Here is an 18,125-nt window from a genome sequence, read left to right on the forward strand (position 1 = left end):
TAGGATTTTAAAATTGACAATTAATATTTGCATTTGAAGTTATGAAATATGATTCATTAAACATGTTTGTGGTTGTTACAGTAAAAATATAACTTTTTCTACTCTGATTTTATGTTTTTTGTCTGATTTTTAGATCAATTCTGGTTATACAGTATGACAAAATGAGAACATAACTGTAAATACGTGAGGTTGCGCTAAAAAGAATGATACCAAACAAGGCAAAGTAAATAGTTTTTCAAGGTAAAATGTGGAGGGAAAATCAAGAGTAGTAAAAAAATGGCCAATTATACTCTGGACGCCTGAGGGTTAAACGTTCTTTGTTTTTTTTTTAAAGTAACGCAATAGTTACTTTTCCAAGTAATTAATTACTTTTAGAATATTGTAACTGAGTTACTAACTCAGTTACTTTTTTGAAGAAGTAACTAGTAACTATAATTGAATTACTATTTCAAAGTAACTTGCCCAACACTAAGATACATCAATAATAACACTGAACTCAGTTATTGAAAAACTCTGATTTAAGTCTTGAGCCAGCCTTATTTTCTATCTTTGTTGCCTCCAAGCAGTCAAACGTACTTTTCATTTTAAAGTGAACAATATTTCTCCTGATTAAATTTTTTTAGGACTTTGGCTCCTCTTATACCTATTTTTAACACATTACTAGTCCCATGAATTATTAAGACATAAAAATGAATTTACTCATAGGATGAACTCCTGTAAACACACTGTCAATGCTGTAAAAGCATATTTTGACAGGAAAACACATATTTGACTATCAGTCATGGACAGTTGTTACACATTAGCGAGAAGTTACTTTGTACTTGAAGAGATGGGAAAGCATTGCATGGATGAGCTTGCATCAACTTGACCTTTTAACCAGGAGGTCAGCTCCTCATCGCCCTCTGCTGGTGACTTTATGAGCTGTGCCGTTTCATATAAAGTGCTGTGAAGAAGTATCAACCTCCTCTCTGATTTCTTACTTACTTGCATATTTGTCACACTTTATTTTCTCATAACATCAAACATTAATTTTGGATATTATATTTTGGCATTTTGTCTTTATTGGATGCCAACAGTGAACATAGACATGAATCTGACAGACCTGCTGAATCAAGAGTCACTGAAGTAGAATGAGTCTGACAAAGTGAAGCAGGATAAAAATGTCCAAAAGCAACACATCAAGCTACGATCTACAGAAGAGCTGAGAAACAAAGTCACTGACATCTATCAGACTGGGAAGGTCACAGATTCATTTCCAAGACTTTGGGACTCCAGTGAAGTATGATGAGAGTCGTTATCCACACATGGAGAACACGTGGCACAGTGGTCTTCATGGTCTTCATGGTCAGGAAAGTGTAGTGAAACAGGCCTCCGAAGATTAGCATTGATCAGTGCAGGTTATCAAAAAGACGTGATTGTTGCTGTTGCTGCCAACACACTCGCACAACCAGTTATTCAGTTTAGGAGACATGTACTGTTTCACAGCACTGTACATCACACAGAAAGTGAACCCCTGGATAACAAATCTCTTTATTACAAATCACATGTTTTTGTTTACAATAAAACAATCAGATTGTGGCTCAGACAGCAGCAGCTTCTCATGAATCCATCAACAAATTGTGTTATAAAGCCTTCCTACACTCCTACTTTATATAAAATCATTTTAACCAAGTTTATATACATCTGTCAAAATCTTGCTTTTGACATAATTGACATAAAATTTTGCTTTTAAATACTGAGTTTATTCAGTATTTAAACTCAAACATATTTTGCATCATTTAACATCCCGAATTTATAAAACTCACACAAAACTTTTTGGTTTCATCCTGTTGAAAACCTGCATTGTGTCTGTAGTTCTGCAGGAGAAGTTCATCTCTTCATCAACACAGTTGTTCTGACTCAGTTTAACCTCCTTGATTATTTGGATTTACCTGGTAAGCACAAGTTTGTTTTTTTAAACCATGTCCTCATATGGAGACAATGATTTTATGGCCTAACATAATAAAGGCAAAACCTGCTCACCAAAGACTTATATAAAGTGCAGAAAGTTTAAAAAGTATCGTCTCTACATGAGGACAGCAGCAAATAGATAAATATATTTTGAGTTAGTCTCAGCTGAGCCCCTCAGAATAAACTGATTTTTTGTGCAATACCTTTAAGATATTTAATAAATCCATTCATATTTCTGCTTTCATCTTTTGAGTGTTAGAGTCCTAAGAGTTTTTTGAACCTTCATTGGTTTTGCTGCCAACCTCCGTTCTGGTTGTTCCATCATCAACATGTTATGTAGTGTGAAACCATCATGAATTAGACAATATGTTTCTTCATATTTTTGAACCAACATCAGTTTTTAAATAGTGTTTTTAAACCTGGTGAGTTTTATCTGGAGACCCCCGACTCAATTTTCTGGAGATTAAACTCCAATGACAAAGAGGAGCAGCAGTGAAAAGAAGAAGAAGAAGAAGAAGAAGAAACAAACCAGAACCAAACACATAATTCATCTGTCCTTTAGATCCATCCTCTGTGTGACCTGCAGGAGAAACAGGAGATGTGTCAGTATTCAGGTAGAGTCCAACAACCAGGAAGCAGCTTCACCTTCACTGAACATAAAATTAAATCTGAAACAATCCCACCAATAAATGGCAGACTGGTTTTACGTTCAACTGGGATATCCTTCTTCTCTCCATCCTTTGTGTGTTCTGGCTGAACTGCAGGAGAGAAACAGGAGAGGTGCCAGCATTCATGAGTGAAGAACAGCACAGAATCCAATCCAACGACAGGAAGCAGCTTCACCTCTGATCACACACAGACTGAACTCTGCTCACCTGGAGGATCAACTCTCAGATAAATGATGCTGTTCAGTTTCATACTGTCATATATGTCTCCCTCTCTCTTGACATGACACTTGTATGTTCCAGTGTCATTAATTGTCACATCCTTCAGAATTAAAGACGCGTCTCCACCCTTCATCTGTCTGTCCTGCAGATCCACCCGGTTCTTAAAAGATGGATGCTGCTCATCTGAAACAAACTTCCCACCCCGGTAAACAAGGACATATTCCGGCTCCAGGCCTTCTCTGCTCCACTCTACAACTATGATGTTTTTGTTTAGAGCTCCACATGTCAGTGTGACCTTCTTCTGTCCAGACTCAGCTGTGATGGTTTTCTGTTCTGAGAGTGAAACAACACAGAGCAGAGGTTAAAGGTCAAAGTGAAACTGTTCACTTCTACAGCAGCCAATCAGAGTGAGGATCAGAGACCAGTGAGCTCTGCTGACACAGAGGACAGAAAAAAGAAAACCTTGAACTTTATTTTGGGGCAAAGTCACTCACTCTACTGTGATTTAGCAGCAGCCATATAAAAACTTTCACTGTTTCTGCTCCATCAGGGTCAGGTGGGACATGGTGGGCGGAGTCTACAGTCAGCAGGGGCACGTTGCTGAATCACACAGACCTCTGCACACGTGTACTTCCTTCTTGTATTGAGAATTCACTGGCTCAGAAACGATGGGCGTTTATCAATATGCGTACTTGTGCGTACTTGCGTTCTTGTGTACTCGTGATACATCATCAGTCGGAGACCAAGTACTGTTCCAATTCGAAGTACGCATCAAGCCGAGAAAGCGAAAAAGTCCCAGATGTGTCCTCGATCCGCCCGTTTTATCGAGCATGCATCGGTGTGGACTTGGGACAGCTATATGTCCCAGAATGCATTTCGTCCAAAACTCAACAGCGGACTCCCGGCACATCGTTTCCAACCCCCCCCCCAAAACCGCTCGCGGACTTCTCACTACTCAGGTTAAAGAAACCCCAGCAGCTGTCTATAGTATTGAGTGTCCACTAGAATAGAAATAAAAGCGTTCTAACATCTCACCTGCTTGTTTTTATTAAGGTATGTACACGTATGTACATGTACACTATTTTTATTAATAGAGGTTTCACTACTGAGGTTAAACATGATATATAAGTCACTTAGATCACTTCTAAATGTTAATGTTTGGTTTATTAAAGTGTTTTATTTGTTCCTGAGTAAACCGGTTTGGCTGTGATTACAGTTAAGCTTCATAACATGTTACTCACAGTTAAATTAAGAGGGGACGGCAGTAAAACCTCCGGACCTGTGACATCATCACGTACGCAGGTGTTCCAATTGTACATATCGCGAGTCCGTGCTCGCGTTCTCGGCGGGTACGTACTCCCGTGCGTTCTCGGCGAGTACGTACTCGCCGAGAACGCGAGTACGTACTCGCGTACTTGGGCATTGATAAACGGCCGATGAGCGAAGAGGGATGAGGAAGTATGAACTGGTGATGCGGTTTGGGGAAGGCCTTGAAGGGGACTGGCAACAGCTCCCGGGCTGGGCAGATCCCCATGTACTAACGAGAAGTGAATGACGGAGAAGAGAGGGGGAAAGGGAGGGCATGGAAATGAGAACAGTGGGTATTGGAGAAGGGGGCATTTATAGTCTGAGGTCAGAAGGGCATGAAGGAGGAGTGGTCCCGCTCCAGAAATTCAGATGATATCTCGCCTATAAAGCACATGTGGCTATGGGACGTTTTTAGCCCAAACTTGTAACGAGCCCTTGGCAGCTAGTTTGGATCACGTTCACACCATAACCTTCACAGACATACTTCACACCATAAACAAACTGCAGTGAGAAACTGGTTGCTGTGGTCCACACCTGAGTGTAATTACTGTGTTCACACATGCACAAACCAACCAAGAGTTTCATGCTCAATCATCATAACATTCACACTCCCATGGATGTATAGAATGCCCAACATGGAGTTTGTATCTTCCCCAAGGATATTTGGCATGCAGACTGGAGGAGCATGGGATCAAACCACCAACCTTCCAGTTAGTAGCTGACCTGCTCTACCACCTGAGCTACAGCCACCCCAATGGTCATGAGAATTTGCATGTTAATAATCAAGGAACTGACCTCCCAGCCCATTGTTCATTCAGTGGTGCTGGTTTCAGTCATTATGCAAATGTACTGTTTATAAGATTGGGGAAACCTGCAGTCAGCTGAGACTGAAGAAATCACTTGGCTGAATGTGTGTGAAATCGTTAGAAAGCACCAAGACAGTGCTTGTGGGAATGTGGGTTTGATTGGGTGAATGTGGCATGTTGTATAGAGCGCTTTCAGTACTCTGGGAGAAAAGCGCTAAATAAGAATCAGTCCATGAGTGACGAAATGTTTCTCCCACTGAAAATGTCCAGATGAACAGAATCAAATTTTGGGGAAGAAAACTCGAGTTTGATTTCAGTGGCGTAAACAACCGAAGGCACCTCACATAATTATTAATCCATCAGATTCTCTGATCTACTCCTCATAAAGGCTACGTCCACACTAATGCGTTATTGTTTTAAAACGAATCGTTTTCTGTCCGTTTTAACCTCCCGTCCACACTGAGATGCCGTTTTACCTGATGGGAAACGCAGCATTTTGAAAACGCTCTCGAAAACGTATACATTTGAAGACAATGCGTTTACGTTGAAGTGAAAACGGAGACTTTCGAAAACGATGACGCATTTTAGTCATGTGATGCAGTCATGTGACCAGTTAAAAAAAGATAGCAGAGGGCATTATACAGCAGTTGTTTTGTTTGCTCTCCATTGTGACAGCCCTAAAAAAGATTAATATCAGTTTGTACATGCTTCAGATAGCTTTTCTTCAAATTCTTTAATTCTCACTCGCTTTTGCAACTCCGCCTCATTGTTAGTCCATTTAAAAAACTCGGTGGTTTTCCTCAACATTTTGCCGCAATGTTTCAAAGAGCCGGAAAGTAAATAAACGGCGGACAGAAATGAGGCAGGTCGAAACGTCTTCTGTTTCACGCATGTGGAAAACTGGGGTCCGTTCTTCGTACCTCGCTAAGTAAGTTAGCCGGATTTGATTGTTGACGATTTCGCGTGATCTTGGATCGTTCGGTTCTCCGAAGCTCATCTGGGACTTGCTGTCATAGCAACAGATCCGTAAGCGTAAACCTGCTCGGGAGCAGGTTTACTTTATGTAAACAAGATTAGATCGCGGCCACTCAGGTATGTCCGCTGCATTTATACGAAAGCAACAGCGATATTTCGCCACTGTTTTTCCATAAATAAATATTATCAATGTAACTAAAGATAATGCAGTATTTGATTCTTTTATTGATTTCATACAGATACATACAGGTCATTTCCTAAAAAAAGGGAAATGTACTATTAATCATTCTATGTCATGTAGTAGATCATGTCAGATGTAATTCATATTTTAGAGTAGTAATAGTAAATTACTACGTGCAATCAAGATGAGAGACCACGGCTATAAAAGCGAAGGTGGATTTGGGAAGTCTGTCGCAGCCATGTCCTGTCCGTTTGTACGCGAGCAACCCATTGCGGAAGGTGCAAGATTGATAAGGAGAGTTTACAGAATTCAGCGGATATTGCGGGATAGACGGGATATATATATATACATATATATATCTCAACTTACTGTGCATGCTTCAGTCACCCCTTGCATGGGAACAGGTAGAAGTGATAGAGTGTTATGTAAAACTACACAAAAAAACCCCACAATGTCAATAAATGTCACAGTACAAAAAGCATTTTAATTAAGGCAACAACCAAATATTTTACATTGTACAAATAGCACCAGTTATGAAGGTGCTGCTACTGCACCCCGGCTGCTGGTCTAAGGAAGAGCTGCCCCCAGGGATGCCCTCAACAATGGGTCTGGTGGCATTCAACCCTAGGGCCAGCTCCTCTGCCGGGGTGTGACGAGGGGGTGCAGGACCACCACCTGTCTTTATTGCTCAGCCCTTTTCTTGGTTGCTGTTATAAACAAACAAACAGATTATTTCAGGGTCTCTTTTCAAGAGACTAAAAGCAATATAAGTGATAAATATTACCATTCTGTAGAATATTCTTATATTTCACTTTTACTTGTTCCCATGTTCTAGTGGGTCCTGTTGTGGCTCTAATGTGAAAGAGGATATAATGTAATATAATATAATAAATTACTTACGAGTTTAATTTGTCAGCAACTTTCTGCCAGCCCTCTCTCCTTGCTTTTGCAGCCTTTGCAGTGTTCCCCTGCTTTTTAATTAAACTCTGAAACTCCTGATATCCCTCAATCAAGAGTTCTTGCTCTGCTGCCGTAAAATACTGAGCGCGCTCCTTCGACATCTTCACCGACCAATCAAAGGGTTGCCGATCAATGTTTCTACTATCGATGCGTAGCCCCTTTTAAGCCACCCAGTGATCTCACATTACTTCATCCAGCTGTACTAATCGTCAACAACAGGTGTGTTCGGAGAACCGGATTAGCGAGCTCAAAGTTAGCGCGATGATTTGATCTTGGATGTGTCATTTGATCTTGGATGTAGTAAGCGAGGTACGAAGAACGGACCCCAGGATTCCTCTTAAACTATCCTTATGAGAAACAACACTATCTATCAGTTATACCATCATTATCCAGTAGGAGGACATCGTCACAGGCTGGTCTCAAGGAAATTCAGCAGTTTTACAGCAAATGAGAGCAATGTTTCAGGGCCTTGTTCATGAAGTCTAAAGACAAAGTGCAGAAACTGAAAATACTCCGTCCAGATGAACAGAATCAACTTTTCTGGAAACAGAAAGTAAAGAAGAACTCACCTGAAGATGCCAAATCAGCCAACAGCAGAGCCACACAGAGACATAATGATGTTAATGGAGTCATTGTAGGTTAATTCAGTACGTCCAAATTATACCGGGATAAAACAGGACCTGTGGATCCTTTATGCTGCAGGTGTAAACAGAGGAAAACCGATGGAGGCCCGCCCACTCATCAATGTAGTTTCGATCTTTTTAAGTCCACATTCCAGTCATGTCACTGCTGAGTTGGCACATTCCAGAGAAAATAAGAAAAATTAGATTTGTTCTGGTTTAGTCACAGATCTTTGCTGTGAGGCAGGATTTTGGCTTACTGAGATAACTTCAGGGTAAACCTTGGTTTTAATGTACTATAAATGTGGTTCACTTCTTACCTGTACATTGCCATGGCAACCTATGCTGTGATTAGAGATCAGTAGACATGCAATCACCTGAATGAAGCAAAAGCTGAGTCGCTTTATAACAGGAATGTTCATGTGTTCATTTGCTGATTTAAAATATATAAAAAATCATCGTCCTTCATTTTACCCTGAAGAGTTTTTGAATCAGCTGGAAACACAACACGCAAATAAGAACCTGCTCAACCTGCTGAGACCACATCATCATTTTAGGTTTGACAGCATTTCAAGTAGATGAATTGAGGCTGCAGTTTGGGGATGACAGGTGGCTGCTACTAGTCCGGGCAGATCCTCATGTATCAATGAAAAGTGAATGAAAGAGGGAGGGACAGGAAAACAAGAACGAACAGCATGTAGTGGCGAGGGGTCATATATAGAGAGGGAACCAGAAGTCAGACGAATACATTCGACATACAAAGACAGGCTAGGATCATACCATCTACAGATTGAATTTACAGTTCAGTGTTCAATAATTCATGAAATAAACTATATAAAACGTGTATTTGGATGGAGAGATGCACCACAGAGTCATGGCTCAGTGTCTGACATCCTGACTGAGTCCCAAAGGTCTGAATGTGAGCTTAAAGTCATTATTGTTGTTTTCATAAGATCAGAAACAACATTTATTTTAAAGCTTTCATCAGCATTTTAATATTTTAACTTTATCCTAAAGATATTTTGATGGAAAATGAAAATATTTAAAAGTTAATATATATTATTGAGGACAATGATAGTAGTCTGGCTGTTTCTGTTTCGGTCTGTTTTCCTGATTGGGTGCAACTAAAAACATGTTCTGAGTTTTGGCCTCGTTTAACACTCCTGTTCTACAAAGATGAACTATTTAGCAAAGAAGAGCTGAATCTGTGATGGGTCCTGATAAATGGTGATTCCAGCTGGTTTGTAGGTGAAGATGAACTTTTCAAGGTAGCTTTATAAGCTCCTTACTTTTTAAAAAATGGTTAAAAATATATTTAATGAGCTCCTTACTCTTTTTAATGATAGTTAAAGATAATTATGAGGACACGTAGGAGTCTGACAACATGTCCATCGAGAAAAGAGGAAGAATAAAGGAGCAGATGTGGGCAGCTGGACTATTTTTAATCACATGAGCTTAAAAACTTAATGGAATACTTTGGTTAAAACTGTACAAAGTCTACAAATTATTGTTATTATTTTATTTTAATGAAATAAAATAATTTTATATTATTTAATATTTTAATCGCCGTCATCACTGTGCTCATGTAACTGAAAACTACAAACCTGATGATGATGATGGTCCGAGGCTCGTGGCTCCACAGGCCACTGATTTGTCAGACGTTCAGGTTCAAGCTCAGCTGAACGTAACATTAAGGTGTCAGTGAGTAGAAATACTAGAAAAGCAGAGTAAACGTAGTCGTTACAATCTGACAGATGGAAATGTTGGTGTCACATAAATATGATTAAAAAGTTTACAAAAAAACACTGGAATGAGTTCACTGAATGTATTTAAAACAGATCATATTTCATTAAACAGCTTTAGATTCATGGCCTGTTTGTGGAGGATTCAGACATTTCACTTCCTCTTTTTTAGATTAGCAGCCCTCTGATGAAACAGCTGGAAGTCTTTTCTTTTCCTCCCAAAACACAAAATTTAGCTTCTTTAGTTTCTGTTTAAACCACAAACAGCTCAGGGAACAACGGTCACTATGTGCAGCACAAAACTTTAAAGACAGTTACAGGTGACTGAAATGATGAAAATGTAAAATTTCATGTTTCAGATTTTCAGCTGTGTTGATATAATGAGTGAATGATTTGAGCTTTTTTTCATTTCTGTCACTGACACCAGGTAAAGCCCGCCCTCTTCTTTTAAGCACGCTTTCTTCCTCCATTCATGCAAACAGTGGTGGATCGCTAAATTCATTAAGATTCATGTGATAAATTCTATTCTAATATATAACTATTAACATAAATTTCTCCCTATTTTGCCTCCAGTCAGTGACACATTGTTGTCATTTTTTAAACGTGATCTTGAGCAACAGTTCTCCAGGATGAAAGTTTGTCTTTGGACATTGGTTACTTTTACTCTCATTTTCAGTACAGTCCTATTAGCTGAGCCATGAATCGTTCAGGCATTAAAAGGAACTTACACAAGGGATCAACCAGTTTGTTTATACGCATTTTACAATTAAGCAGAGAAACAACGTTAAACTGTAACTTTAGAGACTTTATTACCAGAAGCCTGTCACAACATCACATTTGTTCACATTTCTTTAGTTAAATTTAGGAAACCTGCCAAAGATTTCACAGTTTGACAGACATAAACTTCCAGATTTATTTCCCACTTAAAAAGATGAATGGCTTCTCAGTAGACCCTCTGCTCAGATGTCTTGATGAAATAAGTGCCTGGATGACTTTGAACGTTTTACATTTTAATGAGCAGAAAACAGAAGTGATGGTTTTTGGTGGCACTTCTGAGGCCACTACTATAAATCTTGGTTCGCTGGCACAGTATGTTAAACCAGTCATCACTAATCTGGGAGTACAAATGCAGGCAGATCTTAAACTTGAAAGCCAGGTCAGAGCTGTTGTAACATCTAGCTTTTTTCATTTGAGGCAATCAGTCAAAATAAAGCTCATCTTATCAAAACAGCTTTTTAGACAGTAATCCATGGATTTGTTACACCTAGGCTGGATTATTGTAACACACTTTATTGTGGGTTAGTGATGCGTCCATTAGGCGTCTGCAGGTTGTGCAAAATGCTGCAGCACCTCTTTTAACTGGAACAAAAGAGTCTGAGCACATCACCCCCTTTTTAATTCCACTCCACTGCCTACCTGAACATTTTAAATCTCTTAATGGCCTGGTGATTGTGCTTTTGCGATAGCTGCTCCAAAGTAGTGGAATGATCTGCCCTTGCACGTTAGACAGGCCTCTTCTCTTTCTGAGTTTAAAAGTCTTCTTAAAACATATTTATTTGCTGAAGCCTTCGGGACTGTTTAAGGGGACTGACTCAATTTGTTTTTAACATGTTTTATTTTATTTTAGTTATTTAATTTTATCTTATTTTATTTTTACTTTGCTTATGCTATTTGCATATACAGCACTTTGTCAACTCTGGTTTTATGTTAAAGTGCTTCATAAATAAATTTGGTATGGTACAATGTGTTACCGCGCCAGATACGCGGCCCCGAACCGTAGTAAGGAAACCTCTGGCAGTTACTTGAAGGTTTCGTGACTGGCTCGTAGCCGGTGTTCCAGATCAACTGGCGTTTAGATCAACTGGCGTTGGTCGAACAGATGTGTGGCAGTCTTGCGTTTCAGGAGCTGCTACCGACAAAACAGCAAAAAAAACGCCAAATGTGTCATCTGTGACACTTGTGAGGTTATCTCAAACACACTCCGTCAGTCTTGATGCCATTGAACAACAAAATGTTTAAAAATGTCGCGAGTTTACCTGGTGATAGCCTCATGCTCGACACGATCGCGAAAACAGCAAACAATTAACACTACGCTGGTGTTGTTCACAGGACAGCGAGAATAAATGATCGGGAGACTCTTGTCGTCGTTATCGTCCCCCTCGCACGTTTTATTTCTCCGGTTTCAGCGTTTTATGCTCAAAACTAAAGCGTGCAGTTTACTTTGTGTGCACTAACATGGACTCGAATCAACCAGCGCCACCTCTGGCCGAGTGCCACAGCCTACAGCCAGATCAACTTGTGACACACATCTGCAGCACGTTTGAATTCGTTTCATGCACAATACATGTGTACTTTTCAATTGTGTGTTTGTGCGTCATGCAAATAAACCTTTGAAATGAATGAAATTATATCATGTATTTATTATTGGCCTACATTTGTACAAAATGCCAAATTATATACACAAAGTCATAGAAATCACCACTCCAATTGGTCATCATGATTTTAATATTCTCTTTTTCCATAACAATGAAATACGCCTTGGACAAATATGACACATCAATAGTTCATTAGTGTTGTCACATCACATCCTGTAAGCATCTTCTGTCTGTGTCCTTTCTCTGGAAATGAATATTTCCAGCCAATATAGGCAATCCATCAACATGGCTGGAGAGTTGGTTGTTGTATATAGTCTGTATAAGTGTGGTTAATCTAATGAACATTTGTAAGGAGATGGCAGTTACTGTGAATGTACAGCAGGTGATTAGTAATAAACAGTCAGACAATGACTCTGACAATCTCATTCAATCTTGCAGATTTAATGCACCTTCTGCGGAAAGTGGTACCACACAGTGTGTGTGGACTTGCCCTGTGCAGAAGGCGACTACAAATGTTGTGGGTGCTAAATAAACAGAAAAAATTGATCCCTGTTGTCTTTGCTTACTGATTGTTTTTAGTGTTGACAATGCACATTGTTGGGATTGCATCTTTCAACATGTTTGTGGGTAGATTTGGATGTACCAGGGGTTAGTGCAGCCACTCAGCCTCTACTCAATGTGATCATAGCAGCAGGTGCAGATGTGTCACAAGTTAATCTAGTAGGTAGGCTATGGTACTTGGCCACAGGTGGCAGCAGTGGACATACCTCTATTTGAGACTGCTCCAGCTGCTATGACATAGCAGCTATGTGATATTGGATCTGCTAAAAATTGAAGATCATATGCACGTTTTGGAAATTAAACCTTATAGTATGTTGAAAAACAGAAAAATGACATTGATTTTGTTGCAGGTAAATGTAAATCCACTCAGAACTGTCAAGAAACTGCAATAAAACAATAGCAACTTTATTTTCCATTAGATAAACATGTAGAACACAGACATACAACAGTTAGACTTTCCATAACTATTTTTAGGAACAATTATTAAAGGTTTTTCGTTCTTACAAGCACATTTCTTTTGAACTTGCCCAATGTTCTCAGTTTTTCAATGTTCAACATTTTCAATTTTGTCCACATGATGGACAGAATGTAACTGTGTGCTTTCTGCAGATGTACTTCTTGCATTTCTCACAAAATGTTCTCGTTTTAAAACAGGAATCTTCCTAACTAAGATTTAAAACAAAAGATTTCTACGTCTCCTCCAGTCTCACAAACAGATGACAAACCAATCGACACACCTGAGTCACTGACTTTCTTCAATCCACTCACTCTCACTGGCTCTGTTTGTTACTAATCACTGTGTAACTGCTGTAAATTCACCATAACTGGCATCACCTTACAAATGTTCATTAGATTAACCACACTTATACAGACTGTATATAACAACCAACTCTCCAGCCATGTTGATGGATTGCCTATATTGGCTGGAAATATTCATTTCCAGAGAAAAGACACAGACAGAAGATGCTTACAGGATGTGATGTGACAACACTAATGAACTATTGATGTGTCATATTTGTCCAAGGTGTATTTCATTGTTATGGAAAAAGAGAATATTAAAATCATGATGACCAATTGGAGTGGTGATTTCTATGACTTTGTGAATATAATTTGGCATTTTGTACAAATGTAGGCCAATAATAAATATATGGTATGATTTCATTCATTTCAAAGGTTTATTTGCATGACGAACAAACACACAATTGAAAAGTACACATGTGTTGTGCATGAAACGAATTCAAACGTGCTGCAGATGTGTGTCACAAGTTGATCTGACTGTAGGCTGTGGCACTCGGCCAGAGGTGGCGCTGGTTGATTCGAGTCCATGTTAGTGCACACAAAGTAAACTGCACGCTTTAGTTTTGAGCATAAAACGCTGAAACCGGAGAAATAAAACGTGCGAGGGGAACGATAACGACGACAAGAGTCTCCCGATCATTTATTCTCGCTGTTCTGTGAACAACACCGGCGTGGTGTTAATTGTTTGCTGTTTTCGCGATCGTGTCGCGCATGAGGCTATCACCAGGTAAACTCGCGTCATTTTTAAACATTTTGTTGTTCAACAGCATCAAGACTGACGGAGTGTGTTTGAGATAACCTCACAAGTGTCACAGATGACATATTTGGCGGTTTTTTTGCTGTTTTGTCGGTAGCAGCTCCTGAAACGCAAGTCTGCCACACATCTGTTTGACCAACGCCAGTTGATCTAAACGCCAGTTGATCTGGAACACCGGCAACTAGCTTACTGTACAGGTCAACTCCGCTAGTGAAAAGATCGAAGGAGGCGTAGGAAAACTGCTTCACCGAACTTTATTCCTTCTCCAAGGCACGAACACCGTGTACAGTGAGCTGAAAACAATTTACTCACAGTGAACATCGCCGACCCAACTCAGGCTGCCGAGGGAGTTATTATATTCCTTTTTCCTTATTTCCTTTCCCGTCTCTTCTGTCGCTAACCGTTACTTTTCCCTTCTCCTCACTCTCTTCACTCACACACCCACCGGGCCGTCCCGCTACACACATCCCCAAATACATTTCCCATCAGGCTTCACCCTTAAAGGGCCATGCCTGTAACAAATGTTATTGCACCAACAATGTGATTCTTAAAAGCTCAAAACTCTGGTTTTATAGTGGAAACAGGAGAAGTCGGGGACAGAAGAAGTATCAGGTCTAAAGAAAAACTATGCATGAAAAGGCAGCATTTCAAATTACACAAGAACTACACTGAAAATCGGAACAGATCTTATAATGTGACGAATCCAAATTTTACAGTTTTGGTTCAAATCATCATCAGTATGTACGGACGAAGAGGTTACAACTGTGAGCTTCTACTGCTGTAAAACAGGGCGGAGGCTCTGTTGTGGGTTGGAGCTTCATTTCAGTCAGTGCTGTTGGTGATCTTGTTAAAACTGATGGAGTCATTAACACAGAATAATACCATCAGATGTTGATCCACCATGCAGTACCTCCTGTAAACACACCGTTAGTGCTGTGAAAGCACATTTGGATAGAACAGCTCACAGTTAACTATCAGTCATGGACAGTTGTTACACAGTAGTGAGAAGTTATTTTCTATTTGAAGAGAAGAGAAAGCATTGGATGGACGGCTCCCCATCGCCCTCTGCTGGTTACTTTATGAGATGAGCTGTTTCATGTAAAGTGGCGTGAAGAAGTATCAGCATCAAACATTATTTTTGAACATTACTTCTTTGGCATTTTGCCTTTATTGGATGGCAACAGTGAACATAGACATGAAGCTGATAGATGTCAGGATGAAAAAATTATTTATTTATTTTTTATCATCATCTGGTGATGTCTGTTTTCAACACCATGAGACTCTGCTGTTTGCTGAGGATGAGGATGATGGAGAGTTTGTTCCTCAGCTCAGAGTTTCACTGTGAAGTTTCCTCCACAGAGAGTTTAACTCGAGGCTCAGCAGTGAAGTTACAGTCTGACATTTTAAGATTTTAAGAAGCTTAAGAAGTGCCCAAAGCAACAAATCATCTACCGTGTGCAGCACGTGTTATATTGATCTTAGCATTGTCAAATAAAATAAACAAACACAAAAAGACAGGAGTTTAGTTAAAGTTTACTCATAAGCATGAGGTCATGGTTTTATTAATACCTTCAATATATTTAATAAGTCCTTTCATATTTCGAGGGTTAGAGGTCCTAAGAGTTGTTTAAACCTTCATTGTTTTTGAAACATTCCTGTGTTTTATGCCGACCTTCCTTCTGGTTGATCCATCATCAGAATTTTATGTAGTATCTGTTTCTTTATCTTTTTGAACCAACATCATTTTTAAATAGTGTTTTTAAACCATCAGGAGACTAGTATGACCCCTGAAATATTTTCTTTTTTAATTTTCTGGAGATGAAAATCCAACGACAAACAGGAGCGGCAGTGACAAGAAGAAAAAGGAAAAGAAGAAGAAACAAACCAGAACCTGATAGATAATTCATCTGTCCTTTAGATCCATCCTTTGTGTGAACTGCAGGAGAAAAAGGAGACGTGTCAGCATTCAGGTAGAGTCCAACAACCAGGAAGCAGCTTCACCTCTGATCACACATGTAGCCCTGGCTATATAAAAAGGTCATTTATTTAAATAGTTCATTTGTATTCATGGTTAATTGCAAATGTTTAATGTGTTCAAGAATGTATACAAATGCCTGCAAGGTATGTGATGTGTGTCAGTTAAATGCACAACCTTTTTATTTGTGTTTTGAGGTTTATGTCATTATTTTTGATATGGTAGTGATATGTACTACAGCTCCAGTGAACCCTGAAGTAGTCTCAGGTAGAGGGGGTTGGGAGTAAGTGGGGAGCCGTGTGCACTCTGCAGGAAGCGAGAGAGACGAGAGCGGAACAGTGTCGAGTGAACGCAGAGTTCATAGAAGGGCGACAGACGTATTTTCAGGTTGACGGATAGTTAGCTGGAGTGGAAATCTGTTGTACCCTACTGTGAGTAGGAGGAGACGGACGTCTTGCTGGCGTGTCAGAGAGGTCCCTTCTGCTGGTCTTGCTGAAGTTATGTGTTCACGTGGGAGCACGTGGCGAGGACGACTGTGAGTGCTGCTGCCGCGGCCTGCTGGTAGCCTTGACCCAGTTCCCCCGCTATCCCCTTGAACTGCCTGGAGGTGTGAGTACTGTTGTTTGCACGTGCTTTTTATTTTGCTACTTGGCAACAAGTGAAGCGACCATATTGTTATGGGGTCCCAACGCACTCAAGCCACGACTCAGGCGTGTGTGAGTCGTCTAGCACTCGAGGTGTGTGTGTGTTGGTGAGAGTGCGTGTGGGCCCACAATATTATTTGATTATTTTGTTTCTGTTGAAGTAGATACCTTACCATTGTTTAACAAACTTTATTGATTTTACTTATTTTTCTTTTGTGTTGTTAATTAATCATTCACTAAAGTGGAGTTAACTTTATAATTGACCTGCTTGTGTGTGATTTATTTCCATATAGTGTAGTTTTATTGCGTATTTTATACCATAAGCATCAAAAAGGGAGTATCAGTAGGAAAGTAACAACAGGAACCCAGGGCCCCTCTCAATAGAATGTGGGACGGGTGTTACACACATAATGAACTTTGCTCACTCACCTGGAGGAGCCACACTCATGTTGACAGTCCCCATGATCTCCCATGATGCTGATTCTCCCACAAGGACACCACACTTGTATGATCCACCATCAGCAGTCATCACATCCTTCAGAATCAAAGACACGTCTCCATCCTTCATCTGTCTGTCCTGCAGATCCACCCGGTTCTTAAAAGATGGATGCTGGTTGGTTGGATCCAGCTGCTCATCTCTGTACAAAAGCACATATTTATCTCCCAGGTCATTTCTGCTCCACTTCACAGCTCTGATGGTTTTGCCTGATGGAGCTCGACATGTCAGAGTGACGTTCTGTCCAGACTCAGCTGTGATGTTTTTTTGCTCTGAAAGAGGAAACAAGACAGAGCAGAGAGGTTAAAGGTCAAAGTACAATTGTTCACTTCTACAGCAACCAATCAGAGAATGGATCAGAGACCAGTGAGCTCTGCTGACACAGAGGACAGAAAATAGACCTTCTTGAACTTTATTTTGGGACAATGTCACTGTGGCGCGAGGGAGGCCGACACACCTGAGCGGCATCAGCTCATCACGCCTCAGCGACTTAAAAGCAGAGTGAAGTGGGTCCTGAGGTCGTTGTTGTTCCGAGAACCGAAAATAAAAGTGTTATAAGTGAGCTATGTGGTCGGTCCATCATGCATCTGTTATAGTCACCAAACCTCTGAAGCAGTTTATCAGGTTTGACTCCTGTTTGTATATCTAAGTGGTTTTATGTCCTTGTGTCCTTTGAAATTAGAGTTATGGATCGCCCAGCTGGTTTAGGCAGCAGCCATACGGATACTGTAGAGTGTGGATAGGGAAGAAATACAGAGCAAGACGAGATAGCATTTATTAATTATTGATGTCCTGTTGGTATGTGGGAGCTGAATCTTCGTCCTGCTCCTGCAGATATTCCAAAGACAGCGAGAGCAGTGGTTCAGGTCAGACACACAGAGAGACGAGGAGCAGAGAGAGCTTTATTTACATAAAATAAAGCATATAAAAGTGGTGGAGCCTACAGTCAGTAGGTGAGCTGATGAGTTTGTAACCTTGTCCCCTCCCACACCCCACGGTTTGCTTTGTTTTGTTTGCATAGAGAGAAAGATCCAAGTGAAAGCCAAGAAAAGCAAAATGCGTCACTACAAACTATGCGAGAACTGTTTCA

General features: G+C 40.2%; 1 protein-coding gene across 8 annotated transcripts; it reads right to left on the reverse strand.

The window, feature by feature from the left end:
- Positions 1-1,038: 1,038 nt before the first annotated feature.
- LOC102075660 (coxsackievirus and adenovirus receptor) lies at positions 1,039-17,310 on the reverse strand. 8 transcript variants are annotated; one of them, XR_003218851.1, is made up of 6 exons: positions 14,233-17,310; positions 9,292-9,401; positions 7,637-7,856; positions 2,826-3,170; positions 2,658-2,708; positions 1,039-2,530 (listed from the first exon to the last, which is right to left on the reverse strand). XR_003218851.1 is itself a non-coding variant. In XM_013266570.3 (5 exons), the coding sequence occupies exons 2-5, from the start codon at positions 7,698-7,700 to the stop codon at positions 2,364-2,366; spliced, it is 651 nt and encodes a 216-aa protein (XP_013122024.1). In that variant the 5' UTR covers positions 7,701-7,856; positions 8,008-9,188; the 3' UTR covers positions 1,039-2,363. The 8 variants fall into 8 exon arrangements, 1 of the variants encoding a protein (XP_013122024.1); XR_003218849.1 differs by having other exon boundaries at positions 1,039-2,708; positions 7,637-7,763; XR_003218848.1 differs by having other exon boundaries at positions 1,039-2,708; positions 7,637-7,853.
- Between the last annotated feature and the right edge of the window lie 815 nt (positions 17,311-18,125).

Source organism: Oreochromis niloticus, linkage group LG3, assembly GCF_001858045.2.
Source record: "Oreochromis niloticus isolate F11D_XX linkage group LG3, O_niloticus_UMD_NMBU, whole genome shotgun sequence".
Taxonomy (NCBI): domain Eukaryota; kingdom Metazoa; phylum Chordata; class Actinopteri; order Cichliformes; family Cichlidae; genus Oreochromis; species Oreochromis niloticus.